This window comes from Neoarius graeffei, chromosome 12 (assembly GCF_027579695.1).
Source record: "Neoarius graeffei isolate fNeoGra1 chromosome 12, fNeoGra1.pri, whole genome shotgun sequence".
NCBI classification, from domain to species: domain Eukaryota; kingdom Metazoa; phylum Chordata; class Actinopteri; order Siluriformes; family Ariidae; genus Neoarius; species Neoarius graeffei.
The window spans coordinates 30,894,544-30,910,529 of record NC_083580.1 but is presented as its reverse complement, the minus strand read 5'-3'; the positions used below and the strand labels follow the sequence as shown (position 1 = coordinate 30,910,529).

At 41.7% G+C, this 15,986-nt stretch overlaps 1 protein-coding gene across 3 annotated transcripts in view; it reads right to left on the bottom strand.

Moving 5' to 3' along the window:
• The window catches only part of map4k6 (mitogen-activated protein kinase kinase kinase kinase 6), a 292,471-nt gene that overhangs the window by 230,728 nt on the left and 45,757 nt on the right, over nucleotides 1-15,986 (bottom strand). For 2 of the 3 annotated variants that reach the window (XR_009655726.1, XM_060935787.1), the window contains exons 2-8: nucleotides 12,057-12,114; nucleotides 9,178-9,268; nucleotides 9,001-9,065; nucleotides 8,502-8,557; nucleotides 5,201-5,248; nucleotides 3,118-3,160; nucleotides 2,959-3,031 (exon numbers count right to left, since the gene is read on the bottom strand). Coding sequence is in view for 2 of the 3 variants with exons in the window: in XM_060935787.1 (XP_060791770.1) it covers nucleotides 2,959-3,031; nucleotides 3,118-3,160; nucleotides 5,201-5,248; nucleotides 8,502-8,557; nucleotides 9,001-9,065; nucleotides 9,178-9,268; nucleotides 12,057-12,114 (434 nt within the window). In the remaining variant the exon portion in view is untranslated. Of the gene's footprint in view, nucleotides 1-2,958; nucleotides 3,032-3,117; nucleotides 3,161-5,200; nucleotides 5,249-8,501; nucleotides 8,558-9,000; nucleotides 9,066-9,177; nucleotides 9,269-12,033; nucleotides 12,115-15,986 lie in introns of all 3 variants that reach the window. The other variant, XM_060935788.1, reaches the window with a different exon arrangement.

Genomic DNA, 15,986 nt, shown 5'->3' with positions numbered 1-15,986 from the left:
GGAGCAATATCAGAAAGGAGTTCGACAGTGTAAAATTCCAAAGAGTTTGAACATATCATCATCTACAGTGCATATCATCATCAAAAGATTCAAAGAATCTGGAAGAATCTCTGTGCGTAAGGGTCAAGGCTGGAAAACTATACTGGGTGCCCATGATCTTCGGGCCCTTAGACGGCACTGCATCACATACAGGCATGCTTCTGTATTGGAAATCACAAAATGGGCTCAGGAATATTTCCAGAGAACATTATCTGTGAACACAATTCACCATGCCATCCACGGTTGCCAGCTAAAACTCTATAGTTCAAAGAAGAAGCCGTATCTAAACATGATCCAGAAGCGCAGATGTCTTCTCTGGGCCAAGGCTCATTTAAAATGGACTGTGGCAAAGTGGAAAACTGTTCTGTGGTCAGACGAATCAAAATTTGAAGTTCTTTATGGAAATCAGGGACGCCGTGTCATTCGGACTAAAGAGGAGAAGGACGACCCAAGTTGTTATCAGCGCTCAGTTCAGAAGCCTGCATCTCTGATGGTATGGGGTTGCATTAGTGCATGTGGCATGGGCAGCTTACACATCTGGAAAGACACCATCAATGCTGAAAGGTATATCCAGGTTCTAGAGCAACATATGCTCCCATCCAGACGATGTCTGTTTCAGGGAAGACCTTGCATTTTCCAACATGACAATGCCAAGCCACATATTGCATCAATTACAGCACCATGGCTGCGTAGAAGAAGGGTCCAGGTACTGAACTGGCCAGCCTGCAGTCCAGCTCTTTCACCCATAGAAAACATTTGGCGCATCATAAAACGGAAGATACAACAAAACAGACCTAAGACAGTTGAGCAACTAGAATCCTACATTAGACAAGACTGGGTTAACATTCCTATCCCTAAACTTGAGCAATTTGTCTCCTCAGTCCCCAGACGTTTACAGACTGTTGTAAAGAGGGGATGTCTCACAGTGGTAAACATGGCCTTGTCCCAACTTTTTTGAGATGTGTTCGTGTCATGAAATTTAAAAATCACCTAATTTTTCTCTTTAAATGATACATTTTCTCAGTTTAAACATTTGATGTGTCATCTCTGTTCTATTCTGAATAAAATGTGGAATTATGAAACTTCCACATCATTGCATTCCGTTTTTATTTACAATTTGTACTTTGTCCCAACTTTTTTGGAATCAGGGTTGTACTATTGCTTTTAACTCAGTGCAATATACATGAGAAGTGTTGTGTTTGTCAATGTTGTTCTGAATGGTCTGTTGTCTCCAGTTTATAACAGTCTCGTGTATGATGTTGTGTGTTCCTTTTTATTGCATTCTATATTTTTTGTGATCTTCACCCTATACAAGTACTTTGGTGTATGCCTTGTGTCTTTTAAATGTATGTTATAAATGAACTTTTACTTACTTATATGCCTTTGAAGCACATGTACTGTTGTCTCAGGCAATCTCTTTTGACTCTTCGTAAAAATGTATGATTTCTATTATACAGTCTGGTTTTAGGATAGATTTTTCCATTCTATTAAATATATAATGAATAATAATTTAAAACAGAGGCTTTCTTAGAACCATTTTAAAAGCTGATTCATTGAACATACTATTCTGATGAACCTTTCTGTGATGTCATGAAATAGGATCACTCTGGACTTACAGTATCATGAGGTTAGCAGATGACATGGTACCTGTCAGGGCTCGAAATTTGTATATTTTTTCACCAGCCAGCCGGACTAGTTACCTTCCAAAGTAACTAGCCAAACAGAAAATCAACTAGCCAAAATTTGTTCATGTATGAATTTTACTTCTGTCAAAAATAACACAAAAGAGAGTAGTTACCATTGTTCATGACTAATGTGCATTTATTTCAAGAACCAGAGTATTTTGATACTGTTGTTAAATACGTAAATGAGAACAACACAGAGCACCATAATATAATATCAACAAATAATAATATATTGGACTCCCGGGGGGGGCTGCAGGTTGGGATGTCTGTAAACCAATCAGGATGCTCTTTGTCTAGCATGCGGTTCATGAATAGGCACACACGCAGTCTCTCTCATGCTCCATCGCGCACTCCGTCATATGCGCGATGCAGACATTAATGTTTCGCATGCACGCGCTTGCTCTAGATTCCGGGAGATATTATCCGATTTGCAGACATCAGGGAGCCACTATCAATAGGCGGGAGACTCCCGGAACTTCCGGGAGACTTGGGATGTCTGTTATATGCACACACAGTAGTGAAAAAAACGACAGCCTGACCATCCTGCCGATAAACACATCGATTAACACAGACACGGCACACGCTTAATATGTGGCAGCTTTAGTTGACGGTGTGTCTGAATCTTCGCTTCATATATCGTTTTTATTTTCAACTAGCCAGCCGGGCTGGAAAGTGACAGGAATTACTTGCCAAATGACAAATTAAGTCGCCTCGGGCGACCGGACCACCACGAATTTCGAGCCCTGCCTGTCCACAGAACTTGCATGCTAAGCTAGCTGACTTACAGTGTCTAATGTTAAATGTTGAATAAAATATTTGGCTGTTTCAGTATAATTTTTTTTTGGGGGGGGGGTATGGTTATGTTGAAGAAACATGACAATGCAATTATCAATGGATAAATGTGACAAAGTTACTTTATGAGTTGCATTGTGACAAATGTGAGCTAACTGTCTAACAGTGACTTATGCAGATTAGCTATGTGGGATGTCAGGTGGACATAGTGGCTTCTTAACGGAATGCTCATGTACATTGCTACTGGCATTTTTAATTGTTGAGTCCAGCCTATGCAAATTTTGTAATAAACATGTTTAAACAATTTGTTTACTATTCATTTCAAATGTTTTAAATATGGAATGTTCAGAGGTACAGACATCCTGAACCTTAAAAGGCACACAATACAAAGAAAAATGTGACTTTTGGGGTTTCCCAAGCTTTCGTGTCAACTACTACTCACCAGTAAGGGGTACCAATAAAAGACTTTCTCTTCACGATGGAGGCATTTATCTCTGCTGCTACTCCAAAATCCGCTGTGGGAGAAAATGGAATAAAGAGGAATAAAATTAAAGGAGTGTATAGCTTTGTGTGTGAGAGACAAGCGGAAGGCCTAACTGACCTAGTTTGACATCTCCTCTCTCAGTCAGAAGAATGTTGGCTCCCTGTGGAGCACAAAAAACAATGAATACACACCTACCACTAGATTCTTAAAATCACATACGGTATACACACACTACACTCACTGGCCACTTTATTAGGTACACCTGTCCAACTGCTCGTTAACACTTAATTTCTAATCAGCCAATCACATGGCGGCAACTCAGTGCATTTAGGCATGTAGACATGGTCAAGACAATCTCCTGCAGTTCAAACCGAGCATCAGTATGGGGAAGAAAGGTGATTTGAGTGACTTTGAACGTGGCATGGTTGTTGGTGCCAGAAGGGCTGGTCTGAGTATTTCAGAAACTGCTGATCTACTGGGATTTTCACGCACAACCATCTCTAGGGTTTACAGAGAATGGTCCGAAAAAGAAAAAATATCCAGTGAGCGGCAGTTCTGTGGGCGGAAATGCCTTGTTGATGCCAGAGGTCAGAGGAGAATGGCCAGACTGGTTCGAGCTGATAGAAAGGCAACAGTGACTCAAATAACCACCCGTTACAACCAAGGTAGGCAGAAGAGCATCTCTAAACGCACAGTACGTCGAACTTTGAGGCAGATGGGCTACAGCAGCAGAAGACCACGCCGGGTGCCACTCCTTTCAGCTAAGAACAGGAAACTGAGGCTACAATTTGCACAAGCTCATCGAAATTGGACAATAGAAGATTGGAAAAACGTTGCCTGGTCTGATGAGTCTTGATTTCTGCTGCGACATTCGAATGGTAGGGTCAGAATTTGGCGTCAACAACATGAAAGCATGGATCCATCCTGTCTTGTATCAACGGTTCAGGCTGGTGGTGGTGGTGTAATGGTGTGGGGAATATTTTCTTGGCACTCTTTGGGCCCCTTGGTACCAATTGAGCATCGTTGCAACGCCACAGCCTACCTGAGTATTGTTGCTGACCATGTCCATCCCTTTATGACCACAATGTACCCAACTTCTGATGGCTACTTTCAGCAGGATAATGCGCCATGTCATAAAGCTGGAATCATCTCAGACTGGTTTCTTGAACATGACAATGAGTTCACTGTACTCAAATGGCCTCCACAGTCACCAGATCTCAATCCAATAGAGCATCTTTGGGATGTGGTGGAACAGGAGATTCGCATCATGGATGTGCAGCCGACAAATCTGCGCCAACTGTGTGATGCCATCATGTCAATATGGACCAAACTCTCTGAGGAATGCTTCCAGCACCTTGTTGAATCTATGCCACGAAGAATTGAGGCAGTTCTGAAGGCAAAAGGGGGTCCAACCCATTACTAGCATGGTGTACCTAATAAAGTGGCCGGTGAGTGTACTTCTACAGTGTCTTGCAAAAGTATTCATCCCCCTTGGTGTTTGTCCATTTTGTCACATTACAAGCTGGAATCCCAGTAGCTAGATGTGCTAAGCTAATAGAGACAGAGACTTGCAGCTGTAATTGCAGCAAAAGGAGACTCTACAAAGTATTGACTTTTTTTGGGGGGGAGGGGGGTTTGAAAACCTATGCACACTCCAGATTTTTTTTTCATTTTAATTATTTTTTGTGTCACAATAAAACAATTTGCACCTTTAAAGTGGTAGGCATGTTGTGTAAATCAAATGGTGCTAACCCCCCAAAAATCCATTTTAATTCCAGCTTGTAATGCAATAAAACAGGACAAACACCAAGGGGGATGAGTACTTTTGCAAGACACTGTATCTTTGTGGGGATACTCAATGTATTTCCTAGCCCCTTACCCAAACCAACCATCACAACTAAATGCCTAATTCCAACCCATAACCTAGCCCTAACCTAATTCTAAGCTTAACCCTCAAACTAAATCTTAACCCTCAAATAGCCCTTTGAAAACGTGAGAACCAGCCAAAATATCCTCACTTCCTAAAAATGTCTGTTGGTGATGGTAATGGTGGTTTGCTGTATTCCATTCCTCAATGTGTACCAAGTATGCAAACACACACACACACACACACACACACACACACACACACGAACACTTTGAAAATTTTTTGATGTGGCACAGAGCACAAGTGGCATGATTGTTAGAATCCTGGTCTTACTTTTATATCTCTGTGCATTTTTCCCATCGTATGTAAATAATGTAGCCCCTATAAAGAGAGAAAATAGCATCATTAACATGTTTACCATCACTATAAAAACATTATAATCTTTTCAGAAGGCAGTGCTTAAGGATTAATCTGATTCCGATCCTGACCTTAATCTCACAACCAAAAATGCTAGCATTTTCATACAAACACCAAGGGGGATGAGTAGGGGAGAGTGGGGAGGAGTGAGCCGCTTTTTTGAAATACAAACTTTTATTTGAACTGTAACAAATGAAATGTATTAAAAAAAACAAATCAGACTGTAAAACTTGTAAAACAGTAAAGATATCAAAAAAATCTAAAATCTTAACAAAAAAAGTCCAGCTATTATAAGTTTTTTTTTTGTAGGAACATGTGTTTGCACAGCAGTATTACAGTCTATAAAACATAATTAAACCTGAGGCCTGTCTTTAGCCGAAACACCAAAATAATCTGAAATGAGATACTAGTAATGGGCACGCTTAGCCAAATAACCAACTAACCTGAAATTGGAACTCAAGGCTTCTTAAAGCCTACAACAGAAGTATAGGTACCTCGTATGCCATCCCAGCATACAAAAATGAACGTGTTAAAAGACCACATCAAACATGAACTGGTCTAAAGTACGTTTGATGCCAACGACTGGTTGGTAGGATTATTGGTAATCTGTGGATTATAGCCCCATACCTTAATTACATGTAAAAGTATTGGTACGGTCATGTATCACCATGACACAAGATTAGTTAAGGGAGGAGTGGGCCACTGAAGGGAGGAGTGAGCCTAGGCTCACTCCTCCCATGCACTGTGTGGCTCACTCCTCCCAAAACGACCCGCCATTGCTTCTGATGTCGACCTACATTTGAACGGAAGGATGTGGCCCAGGTTATGTCATCACACAATACCATAGTACATGCCTAATAAACAACAACAACAATGTGATTGTTATCTTGGTTTATTAGACAATAGGATGAAAAAACATGTTAAGTGAAATATTTACTTACTACCTTGAATTTTAGACTTTTGTTCTCCTATTGTGAGCAGGGTGCCAGGCTTCCATCCACTGTGGGTTGAAGTCAGGGGAATTCCCTGGTGACTTCATATGACAAGTTAACTGGGATAAACCCTGGCTAAATTTAGAAAAATTTTAAGTGGTTCACTTCTCCCCATGGCTCACTCCTCCCCACTCTCCCCTACTTTTGCAAGACACTGTATCTTTGTGGGGATACTCAATATATTTCCTAGCCCCTTACCCAAACCAACCATCACAACTAAATGCCTAATTCCAACCCATAACCTAGCCCTAACCTAATTCTAAGCTTAACCCTCAAACTAAGTCTTAACCCATTGCAAATCCAGCCCTTGCAACTATAATCAAACCCCAAATATAACTATACTATTTTCAAACTAAAGTAAGAAAAGTACGCTGTATGGCCAAAAGTTTGTGGACATTTGACCGTCACTCCCATACAGTTGCAGTTAGAATTTACATACACGAATATAAATGTCATCATAGACATGCATGTTGTGACAGTACTGGGCTTTCAATGATTTCTGAGAACTTTAATTTTTTTTTACTTGTATCAGAATGATTGTACAACATACAGTACCAGTCAAAAGTTTGGGCACACCATTCATACGGTTTTCTGTACTTTGACTACTAACCCCATTTCCAGAAAAGTTGGGACATTTTCCAAAATGTAATGAAAATTAAAAATTTGTGATTTGTTAATTCATGTGAACCTTTATTTAACTGAAAAAAGTACAAAAAAATATTTTCAATAGCTTTATTGACCAACTTAATTGTATTTTGTAAATATAAACAAAATTTGAATTTAATGCCTGCAACACACTCAAAAAAAAGTTGGGACAGAGGCAAAAATAAGACAAAGATTTATAGGATATTTAAGTAACACCATTTTGGAAGATTCCACAATAAGTAGATTAAATGGTAAAATGATTGGGTATAAAAGGACCATGCACCAAAAGCTTAGTCTTTGCAAGCAAAAATGGGTTGTGGTTCACCCCTTTATGACAATTCTCTCATGAATTTTGGCAGTCAATTCAAAAAGAACATTTCTCAGTGCAAGATTTCAGGTCTTTCAAAATCTACAGTACATAATATTGTGAAAGACTCCGGGGATTCAGACACATCTCAGTGGGTAAAGGGTAAGATCGGAAACCACTGAATATGCATGACCTTCGAGCCCTCAGGCGGCATTCCCTGAGAAACAGTCATGCTAATGTGACAAATAGAACCACATAGGCTTTGGAGTACTTTGTTAAGCAACAATGGTTTTCAAGAGTCCCCTGCTGCATCCAGAAATGCAACCTGAAACTGTATTATGCAAGGAGGAAGCCTTTCATCAGTTCTATACAGAAACCCTGCCAATTTCTCTGGGCCCAAATTCATCTCAGATGGACCAAAGACAGTGGAAAAGGGTGCTGTGGTCAGAGGAGTCCACATTTTAGCTTATTTTAACCCGTGTGTGTGTATTTTATATATATATATATATATATATATATATATATATATATATATATATATATATAGTGAGAGGCTGTGTCATCGAAGGGCACTACGTCACACGCAGATGGCTCCAACTTCTGGCAGCTATAACTCCATCTGGTGGTGGAGTTAGGAACTGCATCCCTCAGCACACAACCCAGCAGCACACCTGTGGCCAATGAGGGCCTAATGCGCAAGAGGGCTTTGTGAGAGCTCAAAAGCTCTCAGTGTTCTGTGAAAAGGAGAGGAGTGAGGTTCATGGACTCCCGCTGCTGAGTGGAACCTGCTGGGTGGAATATCTGTTGGAAAACTTATCTGGAATTCTTACCTGACGGATTTTTGCACTGAGATACTTCCCTGTGTTACGGACACCTGCTAGTGGGCTGCCACCGGGCTGAAGACTACAGGGATTGTTAACTGGACTCAAAGTAAGGCAGAAGATTTTGTTTGTTCTGGGAAAAGGATATTGGACTGAAGGAAACCTGCCTATAATTTCATTGTTCTAAAGCCAGAGACATGGTTTGAGTTTGACTTTTTGGGAATCCATCTTTGTTTGAATATTGAACTTTGAGTTGCCTTTTCTGTTTGATTTCCTGGCACAACGTTAAAAATCTTGATTTCTTTTAACTTCTGTGTCCTCGCACTGATTGAAGGGCCCTGCCGAGAGCCAGCCAGCCTCTCGTGACATCACTATATATATATATATATATATATATGAGAGATAGATAATGTGCAAAGTTTTTACAATTTTGACATTAAACCCATCCTCACCTGTAGCGTTTCTCTGCATACATATGCTATCTGTCTCTCTTTCAGGGGTCCAGTCACTGTAAAAACACCAGTGCCCTCATTTAGAGACTCATTTAGGGATTTAGAGAAATCACTGTCAAATTAGTGAAAGCTTGAGAAATTAAATGTATTTTACATTCATTATTATTCAAGAATTCATAAGACAACAGCTTTAAAATTTACACATGAAACTTAGCAAATACAAACTTACAAACCGCAAACTCAAGTTATTTCATATTTGGAAACTAGACCAAAATGCATTATGCTTGTGAACCTGATCACTGTACCTGACAAACAGTAAATTCTAAAAGGTCATCACAGTAGGAAGCCTCCTATCCTGCCAATTCCTCTGTCATAAGCAGTTTACTTAAATTTAGGATTTAAGATGCTAAATTGCAAAACTATATTCAATAACTGTAAAAGCATTATTAATGTGGAGATAAATTTCAACAATATATTTGTAAGCCCTGCTAAACATTACCATGGTAGATGTCTTGCAATGACCCCCCTCCACAGAACTCCATGCAGATCCACAATTTGTTGTTTCTGTTAAATTTGGAAGTTTGATTCTGTGTCACTGCTGTCCATAACCAATTCAATAAATATAATCCAAAAGAATTTGAATGTCTGTTTGAGGATTAATGGCAATGAGACAAACCTGAGGTAGCTGCCAAAATAGGCCACAATGTTTTTATGCATGCAGTCCTTCATCATGGTGATCTCCTGCTGAATGCTTGAAATGTCGTCTCCTGAAACACAGGCAGTCTTAAAGGGCTGATGACATGAACATGACTCTATGCAATTTCTTAAATAAACTATACAACATGGCAAACGTTAGATTTCTGTTATAATTACGTGAAAAGAAGCTGTTACGCGAATATCCAAATTTTAATTGCACAGCGCAAGAAAACTGGGTCCGTGGCTCGTGGCCATGCTGTGACGTCAGCGGAAGAACACGCTGCGGTTCACTGGCTGTTCTACTCTGGTTCTACTCAATGGAAATGGCGCATGAAAACGCCGGTGAACTCTAGTGCTAGCTCTTCCTCTTCTGGGAGTCTAGAATTGTGTTGATCTCTTCCGAATAGAATCTATGATAGCCTACCCTCTTTACCCTTTGCCTCTCGTTGCTAGGCGGCAGTTACATGAAAGCCGCAAGCTTTCACAAGCAAATACGTGACTGATACCATGCCGACTTTATGATTACATTTATGATTATCATGTAGAATCTATAGCTCTACGTACCTTTATCTTATGTCGTTTCACAACACATGTTCTGACAGGAGGACTGTCTTTGGAGGAGTCGCCTTGTCCCAGGCGACTGCTGGATCCGGCATAGCTACTAGTAGACCCCCTCCGGAATACTGGCAGTGTTGCCAGATTGAGTGGTTTCCCGCCCAGTTGGGCGGTTTCAAGTGCATTTTGGTGGGTTTTGAACATATTTTGGACTGGAAAACGTCAGCAGTATCTGTTGCCAGATACTGCTGACGTTTTCCAGCCCAAAATATGTTCGAAACCGCCCAATCTGGCAACACTGTGTAGGCACTGCTGATGGTAGTAACGCACGTTTGTGCTGAACTGCACACCCAAGAGATTCTTTTAAGCTGGGAAGGGTGTCAAAACAATCCAAATCGAAGTGTTCAGAGCACAGGATGGATGTTGGTGAGGGCTCCCACTTGTCACGAGTGCGCCTGACTTGCTTCACCCACTTCGCATGCAGCTTGGGATCTCTGCATCCATCCTTGTGGGTTTTGGAGCAAAAGCCGGCAACACAACGCGAAGGCATAATAACTAATATAAAATGTGTATAATAATGTATAATAATAATACTAATAATGACAAACTGAACACCTGTCGCATCAACAACAAACTGGTAAGTTAGGAGGAAGATTCTTTCGCTGACGTCATATAGCCCCTCCTCCTCATTCGTCTCCTGGGTGCTGCAGCCCTGTCAAATTTGCCCACATAGCTGCGTTTTTTATCATAACTTGTAAAATAGGCGCCTTCGTGAATTAATATATGGATCATCGGGAATTACTTATGTTATAAAACATCGCCAAAGATGTCAAAAACGTGTCATCAGCCCTTTAATTTTAGCTGTAATTTGCCCTTAAGGATCTGATTCCCTTAGGGAACTAATGTTATGTTTGATGGCTTTTAGGCTGCTGGGCCATAGAAGGTTCATGCTGCACGCTACACGTTCACGTGAAGAACCGGACCCTGGGCCATTAAACTTCATGCTTGGATGTTCACGTGTTGCGTCTGTTCTACTTTGACCGAGTAACCAACAATATGGACTCTTCGGATGACGACGATTGCCTCATTCTGCTTTTACTGAGACAGAGGAAGAGAAAAAGGAACAGAATTTGGAGCCGAGAACACTTCCTTCTGAGAGAAACCCGTGGTGAATTTCACCGAACATTCTATAATCTGCTTGACAATCCCGATGAAGAACTATTTTTCAATTATACCATTTAATTATATTTTTTCTGAAGTTTTCCCCTGAAAGCATAGAGTTATCTCCCTAGACCCGTTCTGATTGGCTGGCGCGGCGGTGACCGCATGCATTGACTGGAATTTCCATCTTCACGCCTAGAAAAAAGTGTGCATGTTCATTTCTCGCTTCACGCGTGAAGTGTGCAGCGTGCAACGTGAACGCCGTTCTATGGCCCAGAGCAAGTCATGCTACGTTTGTCCACTTTTCTTTACACGCGTGTAGCGTGCAGCATGCAGTGTGCAGCGTGAACCTTCTATGGCCCAGCTGCCTTAAACACTCATTTACAGTGATTGTGACAGTACAGTGGCTTGAGCTTAGGAACATAAATGAATATGCATGGTATAGTAAGCATTTGTTTAACTGGGACAAAATTCCATTTAAATATGTTCCGCTACCACACCTTAATATACACGTTAGTGTTCATAAACAATGGTTTGATTTGAAAATTTTTTTTTTTTTTAACTCCTCCATAATTTCTCCCATACTTTGGGTATTTATTACTGGAAGCCATGGCCTAATGGTTAGAGAAGCAGCTTTGGGACCAAAAGGTCACCGATTTTATTTCTTGGACCAGCAGGAATGGCTGAAGTGCCCTTAAGCAAGGCACCCAACCCCATCTGCTCTCCAGACTGCTCTGGATAAACCTGTAATGTATATAAGGTTCTCCCTCTGCATTTTAGCACCACCTGTCCAGTGGTGCACGCATGTCAGATATCAAGAAATGTCTCAATTTTTCAACAGGCAGCTTTTTTTTTTTTTTTTCTCTCTCATTGGGCACCACAATGCAATTAGAGAAGACCACAAAGTGCTTGATTCTGCCAAGTGACCATGAAAACACCTGACTGACTAATGATGCCCCTAAAATAGGTGGATGATCTGGTGGTAAACAGTTTATGACCTCAGAAACCTTCAGTCCATTCCAGTGAAACAGCTTCTGACCTCATCAGACAATCAGTTTTGGCAGGGATGCTCCTGATGCACTTAATAGTAAGGAAAAATAAATTGTATGAACAATTTTACCTTTTGAGATGCTTATAACCTACCAGCATCCAGTTTGACTACTTTGATAGCTGCGATGGTCGATGTCTGAATGTTACGTGCCTATAGAGAAATTGGGAAACAAAAAGTAGATTATTAAAACATTACAAATATATTTCAGGAGTCGTGATCTACATTGGCTGCCAGTGTTCATGATGTCTTTATGACATTTTAGCAATAATTTCATGACCAAGCCTTGACTGTCAGCAGTTGTTCCATGTTCATGTACTGTATGTGTACACGTACAGTGAATAAAAGTCTACATATGCCTGTTTAAACAGCAGGTTTTTGTGATGTACAAAAATTAAACCAAGATAAAAGCTTCCCAGATCATCTTCCACCTTTGATGTGATATGGCAACCAACAAATTTCTAGTGCAAAAATTAGAAGAGGTTGGGGGGGGCTTGCCAAAAAGTTGTTTGCAAAAGTGTGCACTCCTCTTAACCAATACTTTATTGAAGCACCTTTTGCTTGTAATACACCAGTCTTTTGAGGCAAGTGTCTACCAACTTGGCACAGTGTAAACAGGATAAAATCTGTCAGACAAAGTTCAGGTTATTTGGAGGTGTAACTTTTTTTTTTTTTTTTTTTTAAATGTGACCAAGTACCTAAGTACTGCAATATATACACAGTGTCTTGCAAAAGTATTCATCCCCCTTGGTGTTTGTCCTGTTTTGTTGCATTACAAGCTGGAATTAAAATTGATTTGAGGGTTAGCACCATTTGATTTACACATGCCTACAACTTTAAAGGTAGACGTTGTTTTATTGTGGCACAAACAAGATGAAGAAACAGAAATCTGGAGTGTTCATAGGTATTCACCCCCTTTCACATGAAGCACCTAAATTAGAGCTGGTCCAACCAATTCACTTCATAAGGTCACATAATTGGTTCATTAAGATCCACCTGTGTGCAATCAAAATGTCACATGATGTCTGTATAAATCAACCTGTTCTGGAAGGACCGCAAGCAACATGAAAACCAAGGAGCCCTCCAAACAGGTCAGAGACAAAGTTGTGAAGAAGTACAGATCAGGGTTGGGTTATTATATATCTCCCCCATGGAGCAGCATTAAATCCATCATAGCAAAATGGAAAGAATATGATCACCACTACAAACCTGACAAGAGAAGGCCACCCACCAAAACTCACAAGGAGGGCATTAATCAGAGATGTGACAAAGATAACACTGAAGGAGCTGCAAAGACCCACAGCGGAGATGGGAGTATCTGCCCATAGGACCACTTTAAGCCATACACTCCACAGAGCAGGGCTTTATGCAAGAGTGGCCAGAAAAAATGTCATTGCTTAAAGAAAACATGTTTGGAGTTTGCCCAACAGCATGTGGCAGACTCCCCAAACACATGGAAGATGATTCTCTGGTCAAATGAGTCTAAAATGGATCTTTTTGGCCATCAGAGGAAATGCCATGTGTGGTGCAAACCCAACACCCTTAGAACACCATTCCTACAGTGAAGCATGGTGGTGGCAGCATCATGCTGTGAGTATATTTTTCATCTGTAGGGACAGAAAAGCTGGTCAGGACTGAAGGAAAGATGGATGGCACTAAATTCAGGGCAATTCTGGAGGAAAACCTGTTTGAGTCAGCCAGAGGTATGAGACTGGAACAAAGGTTCACGGTTCAGCAGGACAATGACCCTAAACATACTGTTGAAGCTACACTAGAGTGGTTTAAAAGAAAACATTTAAATGTCTTGGAATGACCTAATCAAAGCCCAGACCTCCTATCCAATTGAGAATCTGAAGCATAACTTGAAGATTTCTGTACACTAATGCAACCCATCTAATTTGAAGGAGTTGGAACAGTTTTGTCTTGAGGAATGGGCAAAAATCCCAATTGCTAGATGTGTTAAACTAATAGAGACGTACAGTACCTCCAAGAGATTTTGCAGCTGTAATTGCAGTAAAAGGTGGCCCTAAAAAGTATTGACTTTGGGGGTGGTGAATACCTATGCACACTCCAGATTTCTGTTTTTTCTTCATCTTAATTATTGTCACAATAAAACAATAATTTGCACCTTTAAAGTTGTAGGCATGCTGTGTAAATCCAAATGGTGCTAACTCCCCAAAATCCATTTTAATTCCAGCTTGTAATGCGACAAAACAGGACAAACACCAAGGGGGATGAATACTTTTGCAAGACACTGTATGTTTATTATATTAGTTCCAAGGTTGTCATAGCTGGGGGTGATAGTAGGGATAAGCTCCCACTATCTATAAAGTGCTCCCATATGCCATGCATCTCAAATAGCCTCTGACATCTAAGCCCCGCTCCTGGCCTGCTTGTGTGGCTTAGTCTCCAAGTCCAGTGGAACTGCTTCTACTGACAGGAGAAGGGGTGAAGACGGGTCACTGGCACCTCAATCAGTTGCTTCGGGTTGATGGAGCTTGTCAGTCTGGGAAGGCAGTTCATCTAGGGGAAGGGAAACCTTGATTCCAAACCTCCGCTGCCTTGTGGCATACCTGTTCACAGGAAAGGCTTTGGGAGTCAACCCTGAGGACAAATCCAGAGTGGAGCCCCTAAGGCGGTTGGATGGAGCACAGCATCACTTTCCGGCAACTCCTGAAGCTGCGCTGGTACCAAATTGTATCGGTCTAACCTGTCCTTCGGATCCTACCAGCAATGCCAAGAAGGGGATCTTGATGCCTGGGCAGCCTAAGGTCTCCATATACACTGCCCAGGCCTGTAGCCCCCTGGAGAGAATATTCCAGCATTGTCCCTAGACATGGAACAGGAAGTGGCAGTTACTGGTTAAAAGTTCCATCTGATCAGCATAGGAAAGGAGTGCCTAGGGTCACTTCTGATGGTGGGAGAGATCATTGCATCTCATTGGACAGCTACCACCCGCCTCAAGCTGGGCAGCCCCCAGCCAGTAAGGTGCTGTCTCACCACAGCTTGCCTGCTCCTCTGGGTGCATGGGGCTTAGAGGTCATCAATCTTGATAAGTAAGCTGGAAACCCTGCACCAGGTAAACACAGACGTATCAAGAATGCGAAGACTCCAGTTCTTTGGCTAGCAAACTGGAATGTCCAGACCATATGTACTGGACTCACCGATGATCTCCAGCAGATCAACGACTCTCGCAAGACTGCAGTCATCAACAAGGAGCTGGCAAGAATGAACATTGACACAGCTTGCCTACAAGAGACCTGTCTGGCTGACAGCGGCTCAGAGAGTCTGACTATACCTTCTTTTGGCACAGTCTGTCGCAGGACGATCCCAGGCAGTATGGTGTCAACTTTGCTGTGAAGAACTCCCTTTCTGCAGCTATCAAAACGCCAACAGGCAGAACAGACAGAATACTTGCTCTCCATGTGTCAACTTCATCAGGCACTGTTAACCTTCTCAGCGTCTATGCTCCAATGTTCTGCTTTACCCCAGAGGTGAAAGATCAGTTCTGCAAGGCACTGGATGAGACAACATCCAGGATCCCCAGCACTGAAGGATGGTACCTTTTTGGGAGACTTCAATGCTAGAGTGGGATCTGACTTTGAAGCCTGGCCATCCTGCTTAGGTCATCATGGCATAGGTAGGATGAACGAGAATGAACAGAGACTGCTAGAACTGTGCCGTCACGGTCTGTGTCACCAACATTTACGTCAAGTGTAAGGCGCTCCATAAAGTCTCCTGGAGACACCACTGGCACCAGCTTGACCTTGTCATCACCAGGCATGTGGACCTCAGCAGCATCCTCCACACTCAGTTACCATAGCATTGACTGTGACACAGACCACTCCCTTGTTGGCAGTAGAGTGAGACTGATGCCCAAGAAGAGCCATCATGCCAAAACCAAAGGTCTCCCACGCATTAATACCTGCTGTGCAAAGGATCCTGCAAGATCTAAGATGTTTGAAGACCCCTTCAAAGAGAAATTGGAGACCTTTACCACCAGCGACGAAAATGTTGACACCAAG